General features: G+C 36.7%; 1 protein-coding gene across 5 annotated transcripts in view; it reads right to left on the bottom strand.

Moving 5' to 3' along the window:
• LOC150078563 (catenin delta-2-like) overlaps positions 1–27,949 on the bottom strand; it is a 666,545-nt gene that overhangs the window by 114,541 nt on the left and 524,055 nt on the right. For all 5 annotated transcript variants that reach the window (XR_016547633.1, XM_090385058.1, XM_090385056.1 and 2 more), the window contains exons 14-15: positions 25,319–25,578; positions 13,030–13,180 (exon numbers count right to left, since the gene is read on the bottom strand). Coding sequence is in view for 4 of the 5 variants with exons in the window: in XM_090385058.1 (XP_090241184.1) it covers positions 13,030–13,180; positions 25,319–25,578 (411 nt within the window). In the remaining variant the exon portion in view is untranslated. The remainder of the gene's footprint in view (positions 1–13,029; positions 13,181–25,318; positions 25,579–27,949) is intronic.

Below are 27,949 nucleotides of genomic sequence, written 5' to 3' on the forward strand. Positions count from 1 at the left end.
CGAGTACAGAGAAGGGCAACAAGATTAGTGAATGGAACAAAGGGTTGCTCTTACGAAGAAAGGCTTAAGTTTTGCAAATTACAGAGTCTGGAGACTAGGCACCGGTGAGGTGATCTGATAGAGTTGTATAAGGCCTTGAATGGTTTGAGCATGCTTAATGCCGGTGGGATTCTTCCTCTTGCTCAGAATAATCACCTGAGAGGGCATAAATTCAAATTGAGGAAAGACAGATGTAGGATAGATGTGTGGAAATTTGCCTTTAGCCAGCGAGTAGTTGGTTGGTGGAACAGACTTCCATCATTTGGTGTTGAAGTTGATAGCCTAAACAAATTTAAGGCTCAGCTGGACAGGTATTTCGAACGAACGGAGGGGTGAAATGGGAGTGGTGTTTTTTTTTTTTTTTTTGGCTGATGCTGAATAAGCTTGCTTTCTTGCATCATATGCCTCTACTAATGCTAAACGCATTAAAGGCCTTATACACCTCAATCAGATAACCTTGCAGGTGCCTAGTCACCAGATGCTGCAATTTGTAGAACTTAAGCCTTTCTTGGTAACAGCAACCCTTTGTTTGCCTCCCCAATCTTGTTGCCCTTTGCTGTACTCACTCAAGCAGCTCTACATCCTTCCTAAAATGCGGTCTCCAGAACTGTGTGCAGTTCTCAAGGTGTGGCTTAACTATTGCCTTATACAAAGGGATAATCACCTCCTTTTCCCTACTAGCAAAATTTCTTTATATATTATCGACAATACCCCATGACCTGCTCTGGCAGTCTGTCTGTAATGCTCAAAAAATTTCATTTCTACTTGCACATTTACTCCCAGGTCTTTTTTTCATTTTCTACCACTTTAAGTGTAGTGCCACACGGCTGGTACATTTCTCTGGGGTTACTTCTACCCATATGCTTCTACCCATCATTTGTCAATGTTAAACTTCAGTTGCCACTTCCCGGCCCATCTGCCGAAATTTTCTAGATCCTATTGCAGTAGGATCTAGAAAATTCCCCTGAGTCGAAGGATGCTCTCATAATTATGGCTAAGGGTTTGCTCGAACTAAGGTTTTTCCTCGAACTGGATCCCATCCACCCCAGGTACCTTTCTTATGTTTATCTTCAACAATTTCTCCTTCAGTTTGCTCTCAATTATTACAAAACCAATACATAAAAGCAGTTCTAAAAGTGAAGTTAGTAATTACAGATTGGTTAGTCTGACTTCAGCGGTAGGGAAACTCTTAGAAACAATGATTAACAGTGTAATCCAGGGACATTTAGATAGATATGGTATTCTGAATAACAACAGAACATGGTTTTGTCATGGGAAAAATCATGTTTAACTATTTTAGTAAGCTCTTTTGATGGCTCTCATAATTATGGCTAAGGGTTTGCTTACTTCCTTTGCTGCCTCCTTTAATATAACTGGATAGATCCCATCCACCCCAGGTACGTTTCTTATGTTTAACTTCAACAATTTCTCCTCCACTTTGCTCTCAGTTATTACAAAATCATTAAGCACCCTGGTTGATAAACTTCTGGCATTTTCCTCCCTTAATAATTCCTCATGTGTGAATGTCTTGTAAGAAGTTTAATTTATTGTCCAGGATTAGGTCAAGAAATCTGATACTATTGGAAGGAGGTATGGTGAAATTTTTAAGTTATAATTCAGGCTCAGGGTGATTCTTATGTTTTTTTTACAGAAATGAATACAGTTGGATTTTCGTGCTGATAAATGGTAGCTTAGATAGCAAGACATCCACAATTCAATTTTGTTCATTTTGATCTGAAGCTGTCTCAATAGAATTCATATTTTTTTTCCTTGGCATGAGATCATGAGGTCACCTGCATAGTGATATAATTCTACTGTACACTGGAATATCATGGATGATATTGTTTATTCTTATTAGAAATAGAGTAGGACTTAAAACAGATGCCTGAAGGACACCCTCTTCCTGTATATGGATTCTAAAAAGAACATTTAGATGACTAACCTGAAAGGTTCTGCCCTGGAAAAAGCTCTAAATAAACAAGGGAAACCTGCTTCGTAGTCCAAAGGTATGAAGATCCTGTAGATTACTGAAACGCCATGTTATATCAAAGGCCTTTTCTAAATCCAAACTTACCATAACTAGGTGGTCATTTCTGACAAAAGCATTTCTGATGTTTGATTCTGCTTTGGTCATCATATTTAATGCAGATCTACTTTGCCAAAAGCCATACTGATTTTTATGTAAGATGTTATGTGACTCTCGAAATCAGGTGAGGTGCTTGAGAACCATTTTCTCCAATGTTTTCCTCAAACAACTAGCTAAGGAAACTGGACGACAATTAACTGGATTAGAGAAGTCTTTTCCTGGTTTAGGGATGGCTAATACATGTGAATGTCTCCACGAGTGAGGATAAACATGGTCTTGAAAAATTATATTAAAGAATATCAATAGAGTTTGTAAGTCAGTGTCATTCAAGTGTTTTAGCGTAATACAAAATATACCTTCAGGACCAGCTGCACTACTGGGTGCTCTGTTAAGAAATTACTTTAACTAGGAATTTTAACTTTAACAGGCTGATTATATGAAGACAGAGACCAATGTTGAAATTAATTTATGCCTTTCTGCTACCTCTTTAATTTGTTGGTATGGAGCATCATATGAATTTGCTGCTGAAATTTTTGCAAAGGCTTCAGCAAAAGCGTTTGCTATGTCTTTGGGGAAGACAGTTCCTGTCCATTACAGATCAATATAGGAGAGGATGACAACAATAGACATTTGTCATTCAGATGTCTGATTTTCCTCCAGTTTAATCAGTATCAGTGATTTTTGTGATAGGGGAAGCAAACTGTATCTAGGAATCTTTTTTGGCTTTTTTTTGTCGTGCTTTAGCATTAAATTTCTTGTAATTTATAAGGTTAATAGTAGTGGGAAGTTTACAGAAAATATTCCAAGCTTTATTCTTTTCTTTTTTTGCTCTATTACATTCATCATTCCACCAGTAATTTTTGTGTCTGCATGGATGAATCAATGACTGAGGAATAGCTTTATCAGTTGCTGCTAGTATCTGTTTAGTGATATGGTCAGTAGCTTCATCTATTGACTGACACTGAATGAAGATTTTATCTAAAACTGTACTTAGGGAAAATTTTATCCAGTTTACCTTTGTAAATTTCCATCTTCTGCGAGTTTCTGGATGGGAGGAGATAGTTTGGAATTAAAAGTAATTGGAAGAGGATTATCCAATACTGCTCAATATATACTTGGGTACAGAGTGGGGGAGTAGATTTTTGTGATAGGGGAAGCAAACTGTATCTAGGAATCTTTTTTGGCTTTTTTTTGTCGTGCTTTAGCATTAAATTTCTTGTAATTTATAAGGTTAATAGTAGTGGGAAGTTTACAGAAAATATTCCAAGCTTTATTCTTTTCTTTTTTTGCTCTATTACATTCATCATTCCACCAGTAATTTTTGTGTCTGCATGGATGAATCAATGACTGAGGAATAGCTTTATCAGTTGCTGCTAATATCTGTTTAGTGATATGGTCAGTAGCTTCATCTATTGACTGACACTGAATGAAGATTTTATCTAAAACTGTACTTAGGGAAAATTTTATCCAGTTTACCTTTGTAAATTTCCATCTTCTGCGAGTTTCTGGATGGGAGGAGATAGTTTGGAATTAAAAGTAATTGGAAGAGGATTATCCAATACTGCTCAATATATACTTGGGTACAGAGTGGGGGAGTAGATAGATAGATCTATGGCAGAACTATTTCCTGTGGGAAAATGTACATAAGTATGGGCACCTGAGTTCAGCAGAGTTAGATTGTGAGTGTCCAGAAATGTTTCTATTAGCTGTCCTCTTTTATCCATATATAGACTTCCCCATAATGGATGGTGTCCATTATAGTCACCCATCAAACAAATAGGATATGGTATCTGGGCAAAGAGCTTATCAAAGTCTATCAGTACATATGTTTGTTTCAGTGAAAGATAAATAGAAACAAGAGATAAAATTATTCCAAGTTTTATTCTTACAGCAATAACTTCTAAATTAGTTTTTAAGGGGATTTGTCTAGATGGATTAGTAATGGATACTAAAAGCACTACACCTCATGGACGGCAGCTTCTACATTCCTGTCACACCTGTACAAAGTATATTTATTTACTGAGGGGGGGGGGGTCACTTGTGGAGTTAAATATATTTCCTGTAAACAAATGCCTGCTGGACTGAAATCTTGGATTTGGTCATAGCATTCATCTGTATTAGTACATAGTTGTTGACAATTCCACTGTAAAATGCACTGCATTATTTAGTTTTAGTGGTAGGATAATCTGGTTGCTTCTTAGAGGCAGTAGGTTTATAGCAATCTATTTTATTTTTACCTTTTTGAGGAAAGGTAGGCAGTCCAGTGTCCATATCTTCTTCAGCATAAATTTATAATATAGGTTCTTCTTGAATTTTGTCATCTATATCCATTTCTGCAGCATTAATCCGGCTCTTAGTAGATTTACTTTTTGCAATCCTGGTCTCACTTTGTGATTTGATGGCATAGTAGAGGAGGATGGAAATTGGGGTGTTACAAATCTGGTCTGTGTTGTTTTGCTTTAAAGATGGCTAAGGAACTGAAAGCTGAGCTCTAGCCCGCTCAGCAAGCGATTTGTGAGGCACAATTGAATGATTAGCTTAAGTAGCATGTGAATGATAATTATTAGTAGCATTTGCATACGTGCTGGAGTACTTTCACTATTTGTTGTCTTACTTCCTGATAAGTCACTTTATGTTCAACTTTAAACTCCTGTATTTTTTTTTTCCAAGCTTCCATAATTCCCAATTTTTGCAATATGCAGATGATCCTCCTTGCAATTAGGGCAAACTGGAGATGCTGCATTACAATCTGTTTGAATGTGATCCAGGGATCTATATTTTGGGCATATATTGTTTCTTCAATATGTTGTCTGAGAGTATCCGATTCCTGACACTTATAACAGCGAATTGGATTTGGAATATAAGGATGGATATGACAATTTACATAAGCAGCTTTGTAAGTTTGGATTATTGAAAGTGAGTATTATACTATGAGTTGGAATGAGATTGCCATCCCTATGAGTCAGAATTCTCTTAGCTTGTATGACCTTTTGATCTTTCATTTCTTGTTACATTCAATAGATCCCATTCAGAGATAACACACCTTTGGATGTTTGTTATTTGTTTGTTATTTAGTTTTTAGGAGCATTAGCAACTAAGGCCATATTGCTCCGGGATATGCGGTGGTCATTCCCTGACCTTCCCGCATCCTCCGTATTTGGTGGTGACGGGCTCGAACCCCGGTCTAATCAAGAAGCGTGTGCTACGCACTGTTGCTCCTTCCCACCTGGCCACGGAGACGCCACACACCTTTGGAACTATTTAGGATTGAGTGGGGAGAGATTTTAACAGGAATTCTCCCAAAAGTTGTAAGCTTTAACAACAGTTCTAAATGTTTAGACTGTGTTATCTCAACGAGTAAATCCTCGGACTGTAATCTTTCAGCCAATTTAGATGATCCAGCAGCATTTTCTAGGAATCTCTACAATAAATAAGAGAGTTTGTTCACTGGTTGACTAGTTAAGGAATGGATAATAAGAAAAGTTGGATACTCTGGTTAATAATTGTCTTTTTTTAAGCACTTACTTTGTACATTACCTTTATCAGAATTGTACCAATCTTTGATATTTGAGCTTGAAGGTTGTAATGCTGGATAATTTTCTTTATCCATGTTGGCTCCTTTTTGCTCTGGGGGATTAGCTTTTCCACCCAGGTTACCGGCCCGCCACGGGAATGCAGGAGCAGTGCCACTTGTGGTCAAGCGTAAGAGTTAGTATGGTTAGTAAACGTAGCCAAGTGGTCAGGAGCGTGAGTGCAGTAGCACACGCTCTTTGAGTGGATCGGGGTTCGAGCCCGTGACTGCTAAATACGATTAACAATTTGTATTGATTGATTTATTGTAAACTCTACTGACCTGGTGGTCGTGCCGGAGTATAAACAAGAACATTATTTTATTTATTTTTTTTTAAACTAATAAAGAGTAAAGAAAAAGGTACTTTCCTTTTCTGGCTCCCTTTTTATACATTTAAAAAGTAGAGCTAATTAACAAAAGGACTTTCGCTCTAGGAAAATCATTCTAGGAAGTCACAGATTGCTTGGCACTCGAGGATAATCATCAATGTCTCATCAGTCTCCCAGAATCTGTTATAATATAAGTTGATTAGAGGAACACAGATGTGAAGAGAAAGCTATTTGTTGTTCTTTTATGTATAATGGATATTTGATGATAAGATGTTTTACCTTGAGGTGAGCTTGCACCTACCTCAAGAATTCTTGTTTATTACCACAACAGCCAATGTTGGCAAGATGTTCTGAGTGTAGCAATGTTTCAAATGTGCGGGATGTGAAAGATAGGAAAACAAGCCTAAATAACTGCAAAGGGTGTTCAGAGTAGTAAACTGTAGAAGAATACGTAGTCTTAACGTGTCTACAGTAATGTCAGGAGTGTTGTCAATAAAATGGCTGAATTTGAACTCCTGGTCAGGGCATTTAATGCTGACATAATAGGGCTAACAGAAACGTGGTGCCACCCAGAAATTGGGGATGATGAGTTCCACTATGGTATGTATAATGTATTTAGGAAAGACAGGGAAGATAGGAGCGGTGGTGGTGTCACACTTCTTATCAAAAGCAGCCTGAGCATGAAAAGAGCTTTTGTTCACTCTGAAGTTGTCTGCCAACATAGAATCTGGAGTGGGAGTAATCTATAGTCCAGAAAATTATGATGAGAGTCTTTACATGCAAATGGAATAGGCAAGCAAGCATGAATGTCTTATTATGGTTGACTTCAATCTGCCACAGATTGAATAGGTTCGAGGGTATAAAAATATTTCACCTTGGTGAAATATTTTTATAAATAAACTAGATGATTATTATTTGTACCAGCATGTCAGAGATAATATTAGGGGTGAGAATATCCTTGACCTCATCATTAATCACAAATTAGATAATATCACAGGGCTTAAAGTACAATTGGCAGGTAATGATCACGCAGTTGTCAGTTGGAAGATGAAGAAAGATGTTTCAGCAGTTAAAGGTAAAGCACAGGTTTTAATTTCAGAAGAGGGGGACTTTGACAGTTTAAGGCACTATATGGCATCTATTAACTGGGTGGATTGCAGAGTAAGGGTGAATACACTTGAATTAAGGTATACCTTTAAAGCAAAAATCACAGAAATCATGAATGCGTACATACCATTAAGAATATATAGCAGGAGGAGGAACCTGAAATTGATGAATGCAGAGCTGGCCAGTCAAATAGAGCAGAAAAAGATAGCATGGGACAGTTACGTAGCGATGAATAGTATTGAAGCCTACAACAACTACAAGTTGATTTGTAATAGTACCACAAATTAAGTTAGAGGCCAAGGCTGCATATGAGAAAGCACTAGCCCAGAGAGCAAAGAATGGGAACAGGGAATTTTTCATGAATGCAAATACAAGGAAGAAAAAAGCAAATCAGATTGGACCCTTATGCACAGAGTGTGGGAAAAACTTAGACAACTCGGCTGATGCTGCAGATGAATTGAACAGGTACTTTGCATCTGTCTTTACTGAAAAAAAGACCCTTCATGCTGAGAAGAGACTGTGCAAGTGACACTGAGTCATACGAAGTTAGTGATTTCAAAATTGCAGATGACTGTTTATTAGAAAATCTTCCGAGTATAGAGGCAAGTAAGAGAACTGGAGTTAATGGCATATATCCAATATTTTGAGGGAGGCTGCCAGGAAACTATTGAAGTTAATTATGAGGGCATCTTTGAATTCAGGAGAGAGTCCTTTGGATTGGAGAAGTGCCAACGTATCACCAATACGTAAAGGCAGTTCTAAAAGCGAAGTTGGTAACTACAGACTGGTTGGTCTGACTTCAGTCGAAGGGAAACTCTTAGAAACAATGATTAAGAGTGAATTCCAGGGACATTTAGATAGATACGGTGCTCTGAATAACATGCAACATGGTTTTGTCAAGGGAAAATCATGTTTAACTAATTTAGTAAGCTATTTTGACAGCTAATCATGAGCTGGATGTAGGGAACAATTTCAACATAGTTTATTTGTATTTTAGCAAAGCATCTGACTCGGTCCTTTGTGAGAGGTTACTGTATAAGCTGGAACACGTTGGAATTACTGGAAAAATTCTAAGATGGATTGCTGAGTGGCTGCAAAGCAAAAAGCAATGATTAATGGATATTCTTCAGACTGGTGTCACAAGTGGGGGGATTCCCCCCAGAGATTGGTTCTCTGACCACTGTTGTTTCTGATTTTCATAAACAACATCAACGATGGGATAGGCTTGATGTCAAAATTTGCAGATGATGTAAAGACTGGTAGAGTATTTAATGATAAGTACCAAGCAGCACTCCTTCAGGATGACTTGAACAGGCTGCAAGAAAGGTAAGAAAAGTGGCAGCTATGTTTTAATGCAGCAAAATGCAAGGTCTTACATTTGGGGAATAGCAACTCAAAAATAAATTACACAGTGGGGTTGAAATAAAACAGTAGAGGAAGAAAGGGATCTGGGAGCTATAATACAGGCAGATATGAAATTTTCTGAGCAGTGTAAACAGGCAGCCAGGAAAGCCCATTGTGTTCTATTGCTGATTTATCGAACATTATCCTGTAAATATATGAAGGTCATAGTCCCACTGTACAAGGCAATTGTAAAGCCACACTTGGAATACTGTGTGAAGTAGAGATCTCATCTGAAAATAGACATTGAGCTTCTTGAAAGGGTCCAAAGATAGGCAACTCACATGGTGAGATTGGCAAACAGGTGACCATATGAGGAAAGACTGATTATGTGGACTACAGAGCTTGGCAATCAGGCATCTCAGAGGTGACCTGATTCAAGTTTATAAGGCTCTGAGAGGGGTTAGTAAAACGAACGAAGAGAGAATTTTCACTGTTATAGACAATTCCATAACTAGTGGACTTAAATTCAAATTACAGGGATTGTAGAATTTCAACCTGTTCCAGCAAGTCATTGATTGCAGGAACAGGTTGACTTAACAGGAAGTTGAGGCGGACAGTTTGAATAAATTCAAAGGTCAACGGGACAGTTAATTTGTATTTTCTAATCTACTCTTTTTTTTTTTTTTTTTTGGCCAGTGCAGCAAAAGGCTCTGGCTTCCTTGCACTGTATGGCTAGTACTATTGCTCGTACTATAAGACATGCTATTTACTATATGTCTTATAATGGGGGATTTTAAGTGTATATCCACTTTTAAAACTGCTTACTGTATACATAATCTATTTGTCTTTAGTTTTCATTATACTCATCATAGTCATTTGGCTTATAGCAGAGTCCTATTCTCATTTTAATTTTCCCAGTGCTTAGGTCACACCAAATTGACTCAACTGGCTACCCATGTCAAATGGATGTGCTGCTTTAGTTTTTATGTGCTTCTTAACTAAGGATGCAGCCCCCACCTGTCTCTCCTTTCTGAACACATTGTACTCCCATATTCAAATTCTGAATTCCTTATGTTTTTATGTTAAATAGTTAAATTTAACATAGTTAAAATAACCATAGTCAAATTCTGCATTCCTTATGTTAAGTCATTGGATTAATTTATGTATGTACCTGATGACTTAACTAGTACTTCAAGTTCATCAAATATGTTTACTATACTCCTAGTCTTAGTGTATATGCACCTGTTTTTTACTCTTAGTAACACAGTTTGTATATTTTCTTGTTTCCTGATGACACTGGCAGGCCTTGAAATCCATGACATTGCTTTCCAGGCTTCTGAAGTTCCAAAAAAAAGCAGTGCAAGAATAACTTACACACCTCGGCCTGTAGCTGCTGTTAATCTATTAGTCTATGAACCCTCATAAACCAATAGTTTTCCAACCCACATAATACTGCTTTGAAAGTCAACAAATATTCTTGTACCTCTTCTATTTAAGCCTATCCTATTCCTGCCATAAACGGTTTCTCCTGTTAAGAAGCAAAGGCCACAGTAGAAAAATTTTATTTAATAAGCCTGGAATTGTTCTCTCCAGGGCCGAATTGACTGACAAGGCTTAGATAAACACTTGGAAATCTTGGTACTTGTTCAGTGCAATTTTTTTTTTTTTTTTAAATGCAAATATTTAATTTCTTTCATCTGTCTTAAGTACAGGCATACCTTGCTTTAAGGTGCCTCGCTTTAGAGTGCTTCACTAATATGGTGCTTTTCAATTATATTCATGTTTATTATTTTTGGTGCTTGTCTTGCTCTTGAGGGGGTTTTCGGCAGTGACACGCTCATCAGCTGACTCAGAGTTCAATCAAGCGAGTCAACCGCCACCATTCTGTAACCCGCGCTCAGTCTATTTACAGCATTTGTGCACTTCATGTCTCAGTCAAACGTTTTACTTGTGTTACTGTTATTATTGTAATTATTAATTACCATACAATGGCCCTAAGTGTAGTGCTAGTGAAAAGAACAGTTGCAAGCCTTGTTTTTTAAATCAAAAGCTAGAAATTATTAAGCTTAGTGAGAAAGGCATGTTGAATGCTGAGATAGGCTGTAAGCTAGATTTGCCATGAAAAAAACAGTTAGCACAGTAGTGAACTCAAAGGAGAAATTCTTGAAAGAAATTAAAAGTGCTACTCCAGTGAACACGAAAGTGATAAGAAAGAGAGACAGCCTTATTGCCAATATGGAGAAAGTTTTAGTGCTGGATAAAATCAAACCGGCCACAATGTTCCTTTAAGCCATGGCCTAATCCAGAGCAAGGTCCAAACTCTCTTCAATTCTATGAAAGCTGAGAGAGGCGAGGCAGCTGCAGAAGAGAGGTTTGAAGTTATTAAAGGTTGGTTCATGAGGTTTAAGGAAAGAAGCCATCTCCACAACATAAAAGTACAAGGTGAAGCAACTAGTGCTGATGTAGAAGCTGCAGAAAGCTATCCAAATGAGCTAGCTAAGGTAATTGATGAAGGTGGCTACACTAATCAGCAGATGTTCGACGTCAGCGAACCAGCCCAATATTGGAAGAAGATGCCATCTAGGACTTTCGTAGTTAAAGAGGAGAAGTCAATGTCTGCCTTCAAAGCTGCAAAGAATAGGCTGACTCTCTTGTTAGAGGCTAATGCAGCTGGTGACTGCAAGTTGGAGCCAATGCTCATCTACCATTCTGAAAATCCTATGACCATCAAGACTATGTATTATAAATCAAACAACAAAGCCTGGATGACAGCAGATCTGTTTACTGTGTGATTTACTGAATAATTTAAGCCCACTGTCGAGGCCTACTGCTTAGTAAAAAAAATTCCTTTCGAGATATTACTGATTAGTCACAATGCGCCTGGTCACCCAAGCGCTCTGATGGAGATGTACGAGAAGATAGATGTTATCCTGCCTGCTAACATAACATCTATTCTGCAGCTCATGGATCAAGGAGTAATTGCTGCTTTCAAGTCCTATTATTTAAGATGGACATTTGTTAAGACTATAGCTGCCTCAGATAGTGATACCACTGATGGGCCTGGGCAAAATAAATTGAAAGCCTTCTGGAAAGGATTTACCATTATAGATGCCATTAAGAACATTCGTGATTCATGGGAAGAGGTCAAAATATCCACATTAAAAGGAGTTTGGAAGAAGTTGATTCCCACCCACATGGATGACTTTGAAGGGTTTGAGACTTCAGTCGTGGAAATGGCAAGATAAGTGGAAGTGGAGCCTGAAGATGTAGCTGAATTGCTGGCATCTCATGAATGATCAGCCTTTAATGGATGAGGATTTGCTTTTGGTAGATGAGCAAAGAAGGTTACTTCTTGAGATGGAATCTACTCCTGATGGAGATCCAGTAAGCATTTCTGAAATGACAACAAAGGAACATTACATTGGCTTACTTGATACTGTAGTGCAGTCTTTGAGAGGATTGATGCCAATTTTGAAAGAAGTTCTACAGGGGGTAAAATACTATCAAACGGTATAGCATGCTACAGAGAACTCTTTCGCAAAAGGAAGCATCAGTCACTGAGGCAAACTTATTTGTTTTCTTATTTTAAGAAAGTGCCACAGCCACTTCAACCTTCAACAGACCTACCATTCAACAGCCATCAACATCAAGGCAAGACTCTCCACCAGCAAAGAGAATAAGATGTGTTGAAGGTTCAGATGATGAAGCTCCATTATCTTCTTCAGCTTTCCTTCCATAATTACTTCTTCTAAAATGTTCATTCATCAGTCAAAATAAGCAAAGGATAAAATATTTCAAGGTTAGCAATAACAGTACTGTAGCATTTTTTAAAATTTATTATTTTGATTTTTGCACTGTTTTTTAGGCTTTTATATGCACTGGAAAGTAAAAAAAGGCTGTGATTCACTTTATGGCAGTGGTCTGGAACTAAACCCGCCATATTAGCGAGGTATGCCTGTACATTCTTTTATTTTGTTATCTGCGTGATTTTCTTATTCCATAAAGAAATCCACAGAAATGTTATTTAAGTTGCACCTGTATATGAAACATTTTATCTGTAAAGGTGTAAATTTTTGGATAATATATTCATCATTGTAGAAATTTTCTCTTTTATCTTTTATCTTATTGTATTTTAACGCTTTTATTTTATTTCTGTTTTATCTTATGTATATATTATATTTTTATTTTAATAAATTTATTTTAACCAGTTAGTCAGTCGTTGCAAGAAACTTTGATGATAGAAAGAAAGCAATCACCACAGAAACTTAAAATGCAATATAATATTTTCTTTTAAAACATTTTTTATTGTTCAATTTTCTGGAGAAAATTAGCCTATTTCCAGATAAAAAATTATTTATCCAGGAAGGGCCTGATATTTGTCAGTCTGGATAATTAAAATTCCATTATATTTTAAACATAATTTCAATGTAGCATTATCATTATGTGTTCATCAATAAAATATAATTGGTATCTTAAACAATATATCTGACTTGATTCGAATGCATTTTTTTTTTTTTAAACAATTTTGTAAGTCAAATGAACATAAAATTTACCAATTAGTTCTTTGTTTCTCTGATCCATTGCTAAATTCCTTAGAGCAGTGGCTACTGCACACACGACTCTATCTACTTCCATTCTCAGAAGCTCTACCAGAATTGGCAGGCCTTTTTCTTTCCTAACAGCTGCCCGGATATCTATACTTGGCTATAAAAACAATGAAAAAGGAATTAATCCAACTGTTGCATTAAAAGCACATTTATAAAAATTCAACATCAAAATAAAGGAAGCATCAGTTTAAAAATAGCTGTTTGTTTGCTTGTTTGTTTGTGGATATTTATAGAGCATTAGCAACAATGACAACAGTACACTCTATTTGGATTTGTTTATAACTCAGTACAAAGAATCCTGTAAGTTAGACAGGGATCAGAAAGATGAAGATCTTGCAAAATGATAATGAGTGCATTCAATTAGAATATGTTTTATAGCTAGTGTTTCTTTGTTTGTGGGCTTTACGGCACAGGAGCAACATGGCCATAATGAACCTAACTATGAACTATGGTAGAGTTTAATTCTCCGTCCCCCCCCCCAATATGGATTGCAGTTGTTTATAGTGCATTATAGAGTTTTATCTGTTTAAGGAAAGTAAAGAAATAGGAGATGGCAATACTCAGAGTGATCGTTTCTGAAAATGAGGCAAAGAGAGTTTGCCGCTCACTGTTGTTAATGAGGCAATTAATGAGTATATGCTGGACTGTAAGGTGGGTGTTGCAGTTTGTGCAATGTAGTGGGTGGCCGTAAGTAGATAGAGATGAGTCAGGCATGTGTGGCCTATCCGTAAGTGGGCTAATAAAACTTTTTCATGTCGGTTCTCATGAATACTGGACTTCAATGGTTTGAGATCTTTTTTAATACTGAGTAGCTTGTTATTGCCTAACTCTGCCATGTGTTGCCATTGTTCAAGACATTGTTTATTTATAATGTACTTGTAGTCAGATGCAATAGTAAAGGCTTAGGCTTTGGATCAGTAGCAGTTTTGGCAGTTAGGTCAGCCTATTCATTTCCAGAAATTCCAGCATGACTAGGGATCCAACATAACAGAACTAGTTGTTTCTTATGGTTTAACTTAGTCAGAGTATTTCAGATCTGCCTAAGTAAAGGGCAATCATTCTTTGGATTTTGTTGTATAGTTTGGACAACACTAATGTAGTCTGAATATATAACACTGTGCAATAATGGTTAATGAGAGTACATAATTTAAGGCTTAGTAAATTAATAAGAGGAGTTTACCTCAATATAGTACGTGGAACACTTCCGTATGATACCCTCCAGAAATTAAAACGGAAAAAACGAAAAAATCGACAACTTACCGGTACATTAAAGTAAAATATAAATTATTAAAGTAAATTATAAATAATTAAATAATCAATTTAACACAATTCAAAATCAATTCAAAACAATTAAAATACAAATTAACGCAATTAAAAGAATCTAACGAAAATATTCAAAACGATTTTCCTTCCTAAGGAAGGAAAATCGTTTTGAATATTTTCGTTAGATTTTGAAATCGTTTTGAATATTTTCGTTAGATTTTCCTTCCTAAGGAAGGAAAATCGTTTTGAATATTTTCGTTAGATTCTTTTAATTGCGTTAATTTGTATTTTAATTGTTTTGAATTGATTTTGAATTGTGTTAAATTGATTATTTAATTATTTATAATTTACTTTAATAATTTATATTTTACTTTAATGTACCGGTAAGTTGTCGATTTTTTCGTTTTTTCCGTTTTAATTTCTGGAGGGTATCATACGGAAGTGTTCCACGTACTATATTGAGGTAAACTCCTCTTATTAATTTACTAATATCATTATCAACGTAGAACATATTGAGTATTACAGCTCTGATTCATACTATCTAATAATTTAAGGCTATGTGGATATTACAGCTAGTGATGAGCTGCAGTGCATTGTGTGCAAAGTGGGGGCATCATTATCCAGAAGTAAAAATAGATGCATGGGATGAGTATAACCAATATGTGCTTTGACCAGCAACAACCCCTTCATGTCTGTTTGATCAGAAGCTGAATTTCCACAGCTATGGATTCTGCTTTATGTTTTGCAACTTGTTATATATGTGGGTATGCCAAATTTCTGTTCACCTTTCGTTGAATATTCGGCATATGACTGACTTATAATCTTGTAAGAAATCTCAATGGGATCTTTGTCCGAGAGGTTTCTTGCTGCTTTATCCATGCACTCATTTCCTAGTATTCTAGTTTGCCCAGGAATCCAAGAGAACATGACAGTCTGTTTACTGTTATAAAATTGAAATGTTTGAGATCTTATTTGTTTCAGAGGTGGATATGAAGAGTTCAAATTATCTTGGAGGACCACAATTGCACTCAAAGAGTTCTGCAGTGACCACACTGCATTCATGTGGTAGTGAGCCAGAGATAGCTGGTGTTGGAAGGACCACTGCAGCTCCCACAGTTGTGTCAGTTTTTGAACCATCAGTATAAACTCTGCACGGGTTGTGCATTGGCCAAGGCATGGGCTGCAAGTAGTTTTTGAAAAGTTTGATTGTCTAGGGAATGTTTCCTACAATGATGAAAGTAGTTATCACATGAGGAGATATGCATATTTTCATGGAAGTTGTATTATTTCTGTATCTTGACATGATCAGATGCATATTTAACTTCTGCATTAGCTCTTATACATGGATTCCTATGAGAGCTTTACTTCAATTTAGATTTATTTTAATGAGGATATTAAAATATTCTCATGTAGATTTATTTTAATGAAGTTTATTTCTGAAAAGGTTTATCCAATGAGGATCACAGAGAAGAGACCAGTGGAATGAGAGGGGAAAGCATGGATTTTAGACCCATAATTAACCCTTTACATCTGATATTCCAGTCACTGTGACACAATAAAATTGCACTTCCATCACCGATTGTGCTCATCAGCATTTCTGATTATAGAATTTGTTTTTCCACTGTGCTGGTGCAATTATTGTACTGCCATCTATTTACATTTCACATAAACAATCTGAAAAGCTAAATCAATGTTTATTGATGTTTATATTCAGTTGTTAATGGCAAGTGGTATTGTTTGTAGTCTTCTTTCAATTGGATGTCATGGAACTGTAATGTTGGTGTTTCTATTAACTTTGTTTTCCTGGTGTCATGGCTCAGTTACTCTAATGCATCCATTTATACTCACCGATCTTTATATTCAGTTGTTAATGGCAGAGGTTTTTTTTTTTTTTTTCCTTTCTTTAAGTCAAATGCTACAAGAAGTGTGACTTTTGGCATTTCCCATTATAAAATTTGTTTTCCCACTGTACTGCAATCCAATTAAACTACATATAAATGATCTGAAAAACTAAGCCAATGTTTACTGATGCTTATGTTCAATTGATAATGGCAGATGGTGGTGTTTTTTTTTCAGTGTAGAAGTCACAAAGCAAGTTATATTCTGTGTTAGAGTGAAGCATTTAGACATGACATCAAGATCACATAAAGGTCTTTTTGATGCTGAAATTGAGAAACTGTTAGATAATTCAGCAGAAACTAAAGGAAAAAAAGGAAATTCTTACAAATAAGATAGTTTCTGACTGTTACATATAGTGTTACTGGGTTTCAATGTCACTAAATGAACTAAAGTTTTTTTGCTGTTATTATCAACATGGGGCTAAACTGGTAAAAAGAAATACTGGTCCAAGAATGGACAGAGAGAATTCAATTTTTCATGAATGTATTTAGTAGGAAAAGATATCTGCAGATATTCTGGATGTTGCATCTCTGGTCATCCATAAAATGTCAAAAAAAGGAAATTGAAAGTAAGTTGAGAAAGAAAGTCAACAATCAGGATGGAAAGTTTTGTGAATATTTTCATCCAGAAATAAATATTACATTAGAGGTTTTAAAATGTTTTTTCATGCTGTTTTATATATTAGCTCATTTAAAAAAACCCAAAAGTAAATAATTTTTGCACAACACATTTCAACTAGTCATTTTTTTGATTGTTAGAGCTGGACTGTATGGGGAAGACAGTGAAAATAATGTTTGCTTGTTTGTTCGATTCTAATTTATTGGCACATTAGTGTTTAAGGCTATTGTGCACCAAGACATGGTTATATAAGTTTAAAAAATAGATACAGTATATAAATAAATTCTGATAACCCTTGAAAAAAGGTTACCTCGTCATAAGTCATACAATGGTTAAAAGTGGTATGCTTATTAAAAATACATATATTCGGAATTTTATATACATTTATATAAATTAATATGGTGCAAAAATTTAAAAACATCTGACACATTGTCATCGTTGGATAAACTCTTACTGAGTGTATAATGCTCAGTCAGTTAAAAGCAGTAAAATGAGTGTTTCTAAAATCTGGACAGTCAATTAGAATATGTCTAATAGATAAAATGAATGGTGTCACAAGACTCACACATAGGCATGTCACTGGCCCTCAGCAGAAATGAATGTGTCAAATGACTGTGTACTATGTGAAGCCAAACAAGAACAATTTCCTCTTTATGATCCCTGTGCAGACTAGACTGCCATGGTTCAATTACAGGCTTTATCTAATGCAATTTATTGGTAGCTTCTCTGTTCCACGAATCCTGCCATTGGGAGTGTATCTTGTTGTGTATTATTTGCCTGTAGCCTGTATAGGGGACTGACAGGCAACGATTATTAGTGGAAGTTACTGATTTCATCAGCCAAATAATTTCCACTAATCCCAAGGTGGCTAGGAATCCAGCAGAAGGGGGATATCGAGTTTATGCTCATAGAGAGAGTGTATCTTCTGCTGGACCCAAGACAGGACGGGATGAGAATTGTATTTCTAAGAAAATAAAGCCTGTAATACGATACGCTGGAGGAATCAGAATATATATAAACTGTTGGTATTGACATTTACTAATGTGGTCCAAAGCTAACTATTGCATGCAGCTCTGCAGTGTACATGCTAGATTCAGAGAGAATCTGCTCTGATAGTGATTTGTGGAAAGATTGCAGCAGATCCTACATATGATTAAAACTTCATGCCATCAGTGAAAACTGGCAAGAAGTCAGAAATTATTTTTAATTATTTTATTTATTAATTTAATTATTATTTTTTGTTATTTTATTATTATTGTTATTTATTTGTTTTTTTATTATTTTTATTATTGTTATATTTTTTATTATTATTATATTTTTCATTATTATTATATTTTTTGCATTATTATTATTTTATTTATTTATTTATTTTATTTTATTTTTTGGCTGGTGAAGCATAAGCCATAGGCTTCCTGCACCATGTGGCCATTACGAATACTAATACTAAATGATCGACTCGGTGTGCTGAATAGAGCTGCAGGTAGACAGATGATGGTGTACCAGACTTTACCCAATTCTTGAAAGAAAAGTTGCATGATGGAATATGAGCATGCAAAGGTGAAAGGATTTGCTTTGGTGATTGGGCAACGTTGTCTACAATGATGTTAAGCTCACTGAGTAGCTCCTGAACATGAATAACAAAAGAATGATTGACAGTCTGACGAATGTTATACAAATTTTCTCAATGCAGCTCAATGATGATCTGTCAGGGATTTCTGTTTTAAAGTGTACTTTAGAGACAACTGCTTACATCGAGGTGATAGCGGTGGTTTGTTTGCCTCCACTTATAGGCTCTGGACAGGAGATATTTGATATGCACCAATAGCAATATGGATAGCCTGATGATGGATAGGATCCAACCATTGAATACACTGCTTCTGGCTGATACATAATACCTAGGACCGGTAATCAAGTTTAGATCGCACAAGTACACGTTAGATGCACAGTTAGGTGCATCTGTCTGCACCCCAAGATGTAGGGGAAAGGGCATAGTGAATGTTCAAGCTTCTTGTGCACTTTGTATGGAGTTGAAGAATGCATGCTAGAAATGTCAACTTTTTATCAAATACGAGTCCCAAGAATTTTGTGTCTATTGTTACTGGGATGGCATTATGTCCAAGCCTCAATTCAGGTTCAGGATGAAGATTATGTTTAAGGCAAAAATGTAAGCAAATGGTCTTCAGTGGCAAGAACCTGAATCCATTAGCAAGTTCCCAAGAATTAAGGCAATCGATGGCTTGTTGCAGTTGTCTTTCAATAACTGTCATGTTGCATAACTGAGAAAATATGCTAAAGTCATCAACATAGAAGGCACTGTTTACAGTTGGAGGAAGCTGCTCTGCGATTGAATTTATTGTTATATGAACTAATGAGACTTGTGGCAGAGAAGAAAAATGCATGGGATGGATATAAATTATCAGGCGACACAGAAGCCTGTGGCAGATATAAGCTAATCTGTAATCAAGTCACAAAGGAGATTAAGCAAGTGAAGGCAGATTACAAGAAACCTTTGGCAAAGATGATAAGAAAAACAGCAAGGACTTATTTATGTATATAAAAATTCTAAAAGGGGATGAATCAGATTGGTACACTTGATATTGATGGTTTGACTGTGGATGATCCTGCTCAGATAGCTGATAATCTAAATGAGTATTTTGCTTCTACATTCACAAATGAGGAGTTATTAAGGGAGGAAAATGTCAGAAGTTTTTCAAACTGTAACAGGGTGCGTAATGATTTTGTAATAACTGAGAGCAAAGTGGAGAAATTGTTGAAGTTAAACATAAGAAAGGCACCTGGGGTTAATGGGATCTATGCAGTTATATTAAAGGATGCAGCAAAGGAACTAAGCAAACCCTTAGCCATAATTATGAGAGCATCCATGGACTCAGGAGAAGTCCCCACGGACTGGAGATGTGCAAATGTATCCCCAATTCACAAAGGTGGATCTAGGGGTGACATCAAGTAATTACAGACCAGTTAGGTGAACTTCTGTTCTGGGTAAAATAATGGAGTCACTGGTTAAAGATGCATTGCAGGATCATCTAGACAAGACTGCAGCAATAATTCACACAAAGCACGGGTTTGTAAAGGGAAAGTCCTGTCTGATAAATCTGATTGGATACTATGATGTGGTATCCAATTACAAAGGAACTAGATGCAAAAAATAATTTTGATATCATATACTTGAATTTCAGGAAAGCTTCTGACACTGTTGTGTATAGAAGATTACTATACAAATTGGAACATGGTATTAAGGGTAAATTGCTACAATGGATAAAAGGGTGGGTGGTTGAATGGGAGAAGACAAAGAGTGGTAATCAATGGATGCTGCTCTTCGTGGACTAATGTTATTAGTAGAGTCCCACAGGGTTCGGTGTTGGGCCCACTGTTGTTTTGTCTGTTTGGTTTGGTTTTTTTTTTTTTTAGGAGCATTAGCAACTAAGGCCATATTGCTCAGGGGATATGCGGTGGTCATTCCCTGACCTTTCCGCATTCTCCGTATTTGGTGGTCACGGGCTCGAACCCCGGTCTAATCAAGAAGCGTGTGCTACGCACTGCTGCTCCTGCCCACCTGGCTATGGAGGCACCCTGTTGTTTTGTATATTTATCAATGATACTGATGAAGGTATATCAGGCTTAGTGTCAAAGTTTTCAGATTATACAAAGGTTGGCAGGGTAGTTAATGGTAATGGCAGTGTGCTACTGCAACATGATCAAGAAAATTGGGCGGATGGGCTGAGAAGTGTCAACTTAAGTTTAACATTGACAAATGCAAAGTACTGCATATAGGTGGAAGTAACCACAGAGGAACGTACCAACTGTGTGGTACTGCACTTAGGATGGTAGAAAATGAAAAAGCCTGGGGAGTGATTGTGCAGTCACATATGAAAGTTTATGAGTAATGCAGACAGGCTGCCAGAGCAGGTCATGCAGTATTATCAATGATACACAGGAATTCTGCTAGCAGGGAAAAGGAGGTGATTATCCCTTTGTGTAAGCCAATGGTCAGGTCATGCCTTGAGTACTGCGTTCAGGTTTAGAAGCCTCATTTTAGGAAGGATGTAAAGTTGCTTGAGCTTGTACAGAGAATGGCAACAAGATTGGTGAGGGGAACGAAGGAGTCCTCTTACCAAGAAAGGCTTAAGTTCTGCAAATTGCAGCAGCTTGATCCTAGGCAAATGCTAGGTGATCTGAATGAGCTGTAAAAGGCCTTGAATGGGTTGAGCATGCTGAATTCTGATGGAATTCTTCTGCTTGATCAGATTGCGAACCTGAGGAGGCATAAATTCAAATTGAGGAAAGACAGTTGTAGAATAGGTGTGTGGATATTTGCCTTTAGTCAGCGGGTAGTTAATTGCTGGAACAAACTTCCATCTGTAATTGTGGAAGTTGATAGCTTAAATAAATTCGAGGAGGAACTGGACAAATGTTTAGAGGGAATGGTTGTGTGAATTTTTTTTGGCTGATGCTACATAAGCTCACAGTCTTGCTTTCTTGAATCACATGCCTCTATTACCACTACTACAAGCTGCTACCTCTGTAGTGCCAAAATCTGTGCTGGAAGAATGCAAACACAGTAATTACTGATGGAATGAAGATTGTATACATGCTAAACATTAAAAAAAATAGAATTTAGAATTTGTTTTGCAAATACCCCACAACTAGTAACCTAATTAATTTTAAAAGAATGAAAGCTAAGTTTCACCAAATAAGAAGAAAAGCAAAAAAAAAAAAAAAATCAGCTTTTCCTTAAATATAAACAAAACACAGAATGATCTGGAAGAAAATACAAACACTTCATGACAAATATGGGCAGTCCCCAGCTTCAATACTAAACTGGGAATGGAAGAAGTTGTCCTCTCTGAGAGAAATAGCAAATGCCTTTGTTGAATTATTTGCCAGTATATTGGCAATATCCACCTACAACCCGATCTTTCAGCAAATTAAAGAATCTGCAGAACAGCATTAGATCAATTTTTCTATAATTGTTTCACACCAATACAACTAGCCATTGACATCAACAGAACTTTTAGGGTTTCTCAATAAAACATCTATTAGTGCTACTGGTCCAGGTGAGATCTACTATGTAATGTTAAAACGACCAAACAACAGAGCAAAAAAGAACATTGTTAAAATATTACAACTGAATATTTTTGGAAAATACTTACCCAAGCTCCTGGCATCACTGAATTGTCCTAGCCATCCCAAAGCCAGGAAATGATTATACCTTTCCACATAACTACAGGCCGATTTCACTGACCAGCTGTTTAGGCAAAATCCTGGAAAAAATGGTTCACAGGCAACTAACGTGGTTCCTGGAAACCAACAACTTGATAAACAGTAACTAGTGCGGGTTTCAAAAGAAGTGGTCCACATTAAATTTGACGATAAAAGCAGAAGCAAACATCTGTAATGCCTTCATAAGGAGAGAACTTACTAGTAATAGTAACGTGCGGCTGTCACAGACATTCTCTCAGGTATGACAAGCTGGGCTTGCTATCTGTATCTCCAATGGGAGCCTAAAATGCTGATGGAATAGATTTTCAGATGATACTTGAGTCAAGTGGACCAAAATTTATGAAGTCTGACTATTCTGTGACAACCAGATCCTCTGCTTGTACCTTCACAATGGTGGGACTCTTAGTAAAGAAGTCTGAGGAGCAACAAGTTTGGATGTTTCTAACAAGAACTGCCACTCCTCCACAGGCAAGGAAATCAGTACTCCTATCTCATCTGTGTAATAGTGTAATTTTTAATAGTGATAGTGTAATTTTTAATGGTAGGACACTTGTGAATTTAAATAAGTTTCCTGCAGGCTGCTGGTTCCAATTGGTCAATAAGATCATGTAAATCGTCTTTTGTATTAAAAAAGCCTCTACAGTTCCACTGAAAGATTCTTTTCATTATTTGATTTTGTTGGTAATTTTTGTTTCTGATTGTTTTTTAGTTGTAGCTTGCTTGTATCAATCTACTTTCTTTCTTAGGAAAGAAAGGATGTGTCATGTCCATCTCATCAGTTGCATGAAGCTCTAAAATTCCGTCATCTGATTCATTCTGTTCATCAATATAAATATGGTGGTTGAAAGCGGTGGTTGCAATTTTCATGGTTTCTGTTATTTTTGGCTTTGCTGCTGTAAATACATTGGCTGGAATGGTAATTGGAGTATTACTGGCTTGTTCAGTTTTTTGTTGCAAAGGATACTGTTTGGTTGTTGAGAGCAAGGAACGTGCCCAATTATCGATAGATATATTTGGAGGGACTGTAACATCTGTTTTAATACCTATTAACTGAAAATACTGAGCAGATGTGGCATATGTATCAGGGTCAGCTTTGAATATTTGTCTTCTTGCCTCTGAGTATGTGACTTTGCTCTCCACTTTATATTTCTGGATTTTTTTTCCCTTGCTTTCATAGTTCACATATTTTGGAGAACCTTTACAATCTGGACAATGAGGAGTGGTAGCAGTGCAATCAGATTGATTGTGCTCCTTTGAACCACAATTAGGACATACTGCCTAACTTTGACATGCAGTTTGGGAGTGTCTGTATTTTTGGCACTTGTAGCACATGATAGTATTTGGGATGTAAGGACAGACACGGCAATGGAGATAGCTCGCTTTGACAGATATTGGTAGGATGGGAGAGCTGGAAATGAGAATTACACTCACTGTTGGAACAAGAATATCATCTTACGAGTCATGATTCTCATTGCTTGGATGACTCTGTTCATGTAGCTCTTGAAATTTTCTTCAATTTCTTCCTCTGATACAGTTAGTAAGTCCCATTCTGTGATTACTCCCTTTGAGGAGTTTACAGTGGCATGGGAAGTAACTTTTATTGTTGTTTGCCAATAGTAGTCAGCTTTAATAGCTTTGCAGAATGTTGTAATTTCATGGTTTTTCTACTAGAAAGTCCTTAGACTGGAGTCACTTTACTGATTTTAATGAACCTGCAGCAGACTCATTGCATTTATGGACAAGGAATGGAGATAATTTACTCGGGTGCTGGTCTGATAGAGAAAGAGAGAGAGTGCAGGAATGCTAGTATCTCCTCTTGAGGGGTTGTTTTCAACCTCTTGGATTGAGAAAGGTCATTTTATTTATCATTTGTCTCTAGTCTTGAGCTATAAAGGTTGAAAAATAATGTTATCCATCTTTGCTCCTTTCAGCCTTGGGAGAGTGGATTTCTTCTCCCAGGTTATCGATATATGTTAAGCTCTGCCTTAAGTCTTTGAATTTCTTTTTCCTTCTGGAAGAAGGAAAATAAGCAGGATTTTGTAGCTGAACATGATGTAGTTTCATGGTACTTTGCAGCATATCGAACAAGCACATGCAAGGACTTCATGACAAGCCAAATGTGAGTGCCCATATTTCTGGCAGTTAAAGGCACCTTAGAGGATTTGGGACATATGGATGCACTGGACAGTTGATATAGTCAACTTTGTTTTCATTAGGAGACTTTGGTGACCTGAATGTTAGGATGTTGTTTCTTGTGTTTCCGCTCCCTATGCATTTTGCAGCTGTCACTCCTTGGGGTGTTAATTCAGAACAGATTTACTCTTCAGACACTTCCGTGAGATCCCATTCAGCAATGACACCAAGGGATGAGTGAGTTTCTTGTAGTGGGTAACTGTGATTGGCAATTTCCCCTAATAGATGTGTCTCAGAGGGGAGCTGTTCTGAATGTTTGCCACTGCTGGTCTCTACAAGGATGTTGTCCGAGTGAAGCTGTTTCATTGATTAAGAGACCCTGCCAATCCTTCCACACCCTTCTGGGTAAAGAAGGGTGAAATTTTCCCTACAGGATTCTCACTTGTAGAGTGCATTATCAGGAAACGGGGTGTTGGTGCCTTTCTGCTGAAGTGACTTTATTGGGGTCAGCATCTAATTTTTCAGGTAGGGACCGTGTTTGGCCCGAAAAGAAATCATGTGCCTCGGACCATAATGACAGGGGCATGGCAATGACAAGGTTGACCCTTGCAGGTGACATTTCATAGTGACATTCCATGACCCTTGCATGGAAGGTCACTATGAAATAGTCATATGAGTGCCTATATTTTTGACACTTTAGATAAACATACAGAGGATTTAATATATATGAACATGCTGGTCAGTGAAAATGCCCAGCTGTGAGTGGGTTAGTAAACAGTGAACTAAAAGTGGATTTGATTAGACAATTACAAACAATTGTAAACAGTTGTAAATCATTATTTCAAATCTCATATTGTTGTCATGGTGGGGAGGGGTTCAGTCTTTGTTTTTTTTTTTTGGAGCTGATTCTTCACTGATTAATTTCTAATGGTTACACTGACAAATCTTCAAATGAGCACAATAAAAATGATAAAATTGATAGAAGGAACTTTTATGGACTCTTTCTGACTTTCACATCTCAGAATTACTTCTTCAGGCTTTCAGTAAAAATAAAACCATATAGCTATACACATCAGCTTACCTGCCAATAGCATGCTGCTAAGTTTTGAACAGCACCAGCAGCAGCTTCCAAAGTTTCTGGATTTGAGCACTCAGATAAAAGTGCAAGATATGGCTGGACTACTTCTGGCTGCCACAACAACTCCATACCTTTTGCAGGTTCTGAGCGGGGATGTGGTGCAGGAGGAGACAATGTGGAAGAATCTTTTTTGTGTTTCTCCAAATTATGTGCTTCTTTCTTCTTCTTGCTTGTTCCAAAACACCCCAAGTTCTCCCCAACAACTATGAAGATAAAAGAAATGTGTATAAGAAAATAAATGTAATAATTATATAATTAAGAATGGTTTTCTAAATAAAATAACTGAACTAAAACTGTGAATTATTATATTTAACATTTCATGCATATGATAAAACAATGTTTCGTTGAATTATAATTTTTTTTTTATTGAATATTATTATACCCTAAAAACTTTTAAATCATAGAAATTTAAATATTTATTAGGAAATAAAATTTTGGTGGTTTTAAAAATAAAGAATTGCACATTTTATTCCCAAAATCTTATATAATCATTAATTATTTACAATATATTTTATTATTATTATTATTAGCCATATGGTGCAAGGCTTTTGCTGTGCCAGGCAGAAAAAAAAAAAAAAAAAAATCTGAATTACTCAGGACCCTGGGTATGCCAATCCCATACTCACACCAGATGTGAGCCCCTTGGGGTATTGTGCTACCTATCCTGTCATTTTGTTAAGAAGAGTGGCACAATCAGTAAATTAAATCAAACATATACTTCAGTTAATTGAACTTTAAAATCAGCATAAATTTCGTAGAAAATAAGCAGTGCAGAAAGGAATCAAGGAGTATCTGTGTTTTGTTTAACATTATGAGACAAAAATTACTTATGTGATAAGTGTAGCATAAGAAGCTAGTTACACTAAGGAATTTAGGCATGAAATTGAGAAGGGTGAAATAAACCTGTACACCAGTTTATTCCTTTCTCTTGTTCACTGTTATGCTAATAGAAAATTTTAATATCTATGATAATGAGCCATGTTATGGAATTCACTGCTCTCTCACAAGCTAAACATTATCATTCATTGTCTGAATTACATAAGGTATATAAATTTTGTTTATTAAAGTGTGTGCACATATTCAGTGCTCACGTGATTATTACTACTTAATTATCATGTAGGAGCATCCCACATCATCATTTTGCTGCAACAACAATAGCTCTTTTCTTCTTTTTTTCTTTTTGGTAGTTGTTGGCACATCGGCTTCTGTGGCCATAATGCACCTCCCAAGGTTTTTGCAGTACTTTGATCCAAGCCCGAGGCGGGATTCGAACCCGCGACCTTTGGGTTGCTAGGCAGGCACTTTATCCACCCGGCTAGCCCAGTTGGCCCAACAATAGGAATTAATTATAATGGGCTCTGCTGATCTCGTGATGTTTAAGTAGCATGCTGGCCAATGCACGCTGGACATCACCTTGTAATTCCTGTAGAGTGAACGAACAGCAGTGGCTCAATCCAAGCTGTGAGATTAATGACTATAGAGACATTAAGAAGGAACAAGTTTCCATTGTCTTCAAAATAGTTGTTTGCTTGTTGGTTTTTTTGAATTTCTGTAGTGCATTAACATCTATGGTAATAGTGGGCTATACATATTTTATTTATTTATTTATTTATCAAATTTAAACAGATTCCAGCCTGGACATCCTTCCACCTAGAGGGGGATCATTTGAAAAAAGTGAAATCATCATAGCATAAAATCTTACACATTGTTACAGTTGACGTAATGATTTCTGGATATACTAATGTACATAAATAGATACGTGTACACAATACAAGAAGATAATATAAGAATATGGATGGATTTTGTGGCACAAGGAAAACTAACCAAACTGTGCATTTTGCAGTAATTATACAAATGAAATTATTTTTTGCTGGTGATGTGTTAGAAATGTTCATATGAATAAATCTTCTTTAAAAAACTAAATAAGTCAGCCAGATTTGCTTCATCACTGAAAGTATGATTCAGCTCTAATGAATTATTCTGAGTTAGAAGAGATCTAAAATTTGCCATTCAAGCAACTTGAGTGTGGAGACAGTCAAGAAGGATGTGTTTCACTGTCAGTAAAGACAAACAATGAGAACAGTGAGGAAATCCTCACCTGTCAACAGGGGCGCCTCCATAGCCAGGTGGGCAAGAGCAGCACCGCGTAGCACACACTTCTTGATTAGACCGGGGTTCGAGCCCGTGACCACCAAATATGGAGGATGCGGAAAGGTCAGGGAATGACCACTGCATATCCCCGGAGCAATATGGCTTTAGTTGCTAATGCTCCTAAAAACCAAAACAACAAACAAACACCTGTCAACAAGTGAAGGTGCCATCGCATAAAAAAACATTATGGGAATCCTATTGTCTCGAAACTTGTTACTATGACTAAGTTAGCATTTGTCCGAATTTACGAATATTAGCGGGTCTCAATTACACAAGTTGTTTGTCCAACATGTCCAGGTGAAGGTGGGTGAGGTGGGTATGCCAAATGCTCTTGCAAGAACAACCTCTTCTGATCTGTTTAACTGGGAACTAGCGTTCTATTCTTTTCACATTTTCTTTATTTGAAAGAGCTTATTATGAGTT

This window comes from Mastigoproctus giganteus, chromosome 11 (assembly GCF_048544385.1).
Source record: "Mastigoproctus giganteus isolate SK-2022 chromosome 11, ASM4854438v1, whole genome shotgun sequence".
NCBI classification, from domain to species: Eukaryota; Metazoa; Arthropoda; class Arachnida; order Uropygi; family Thelyphonidae; genus Mastigoproctus; species Mastigoproctus giganteus.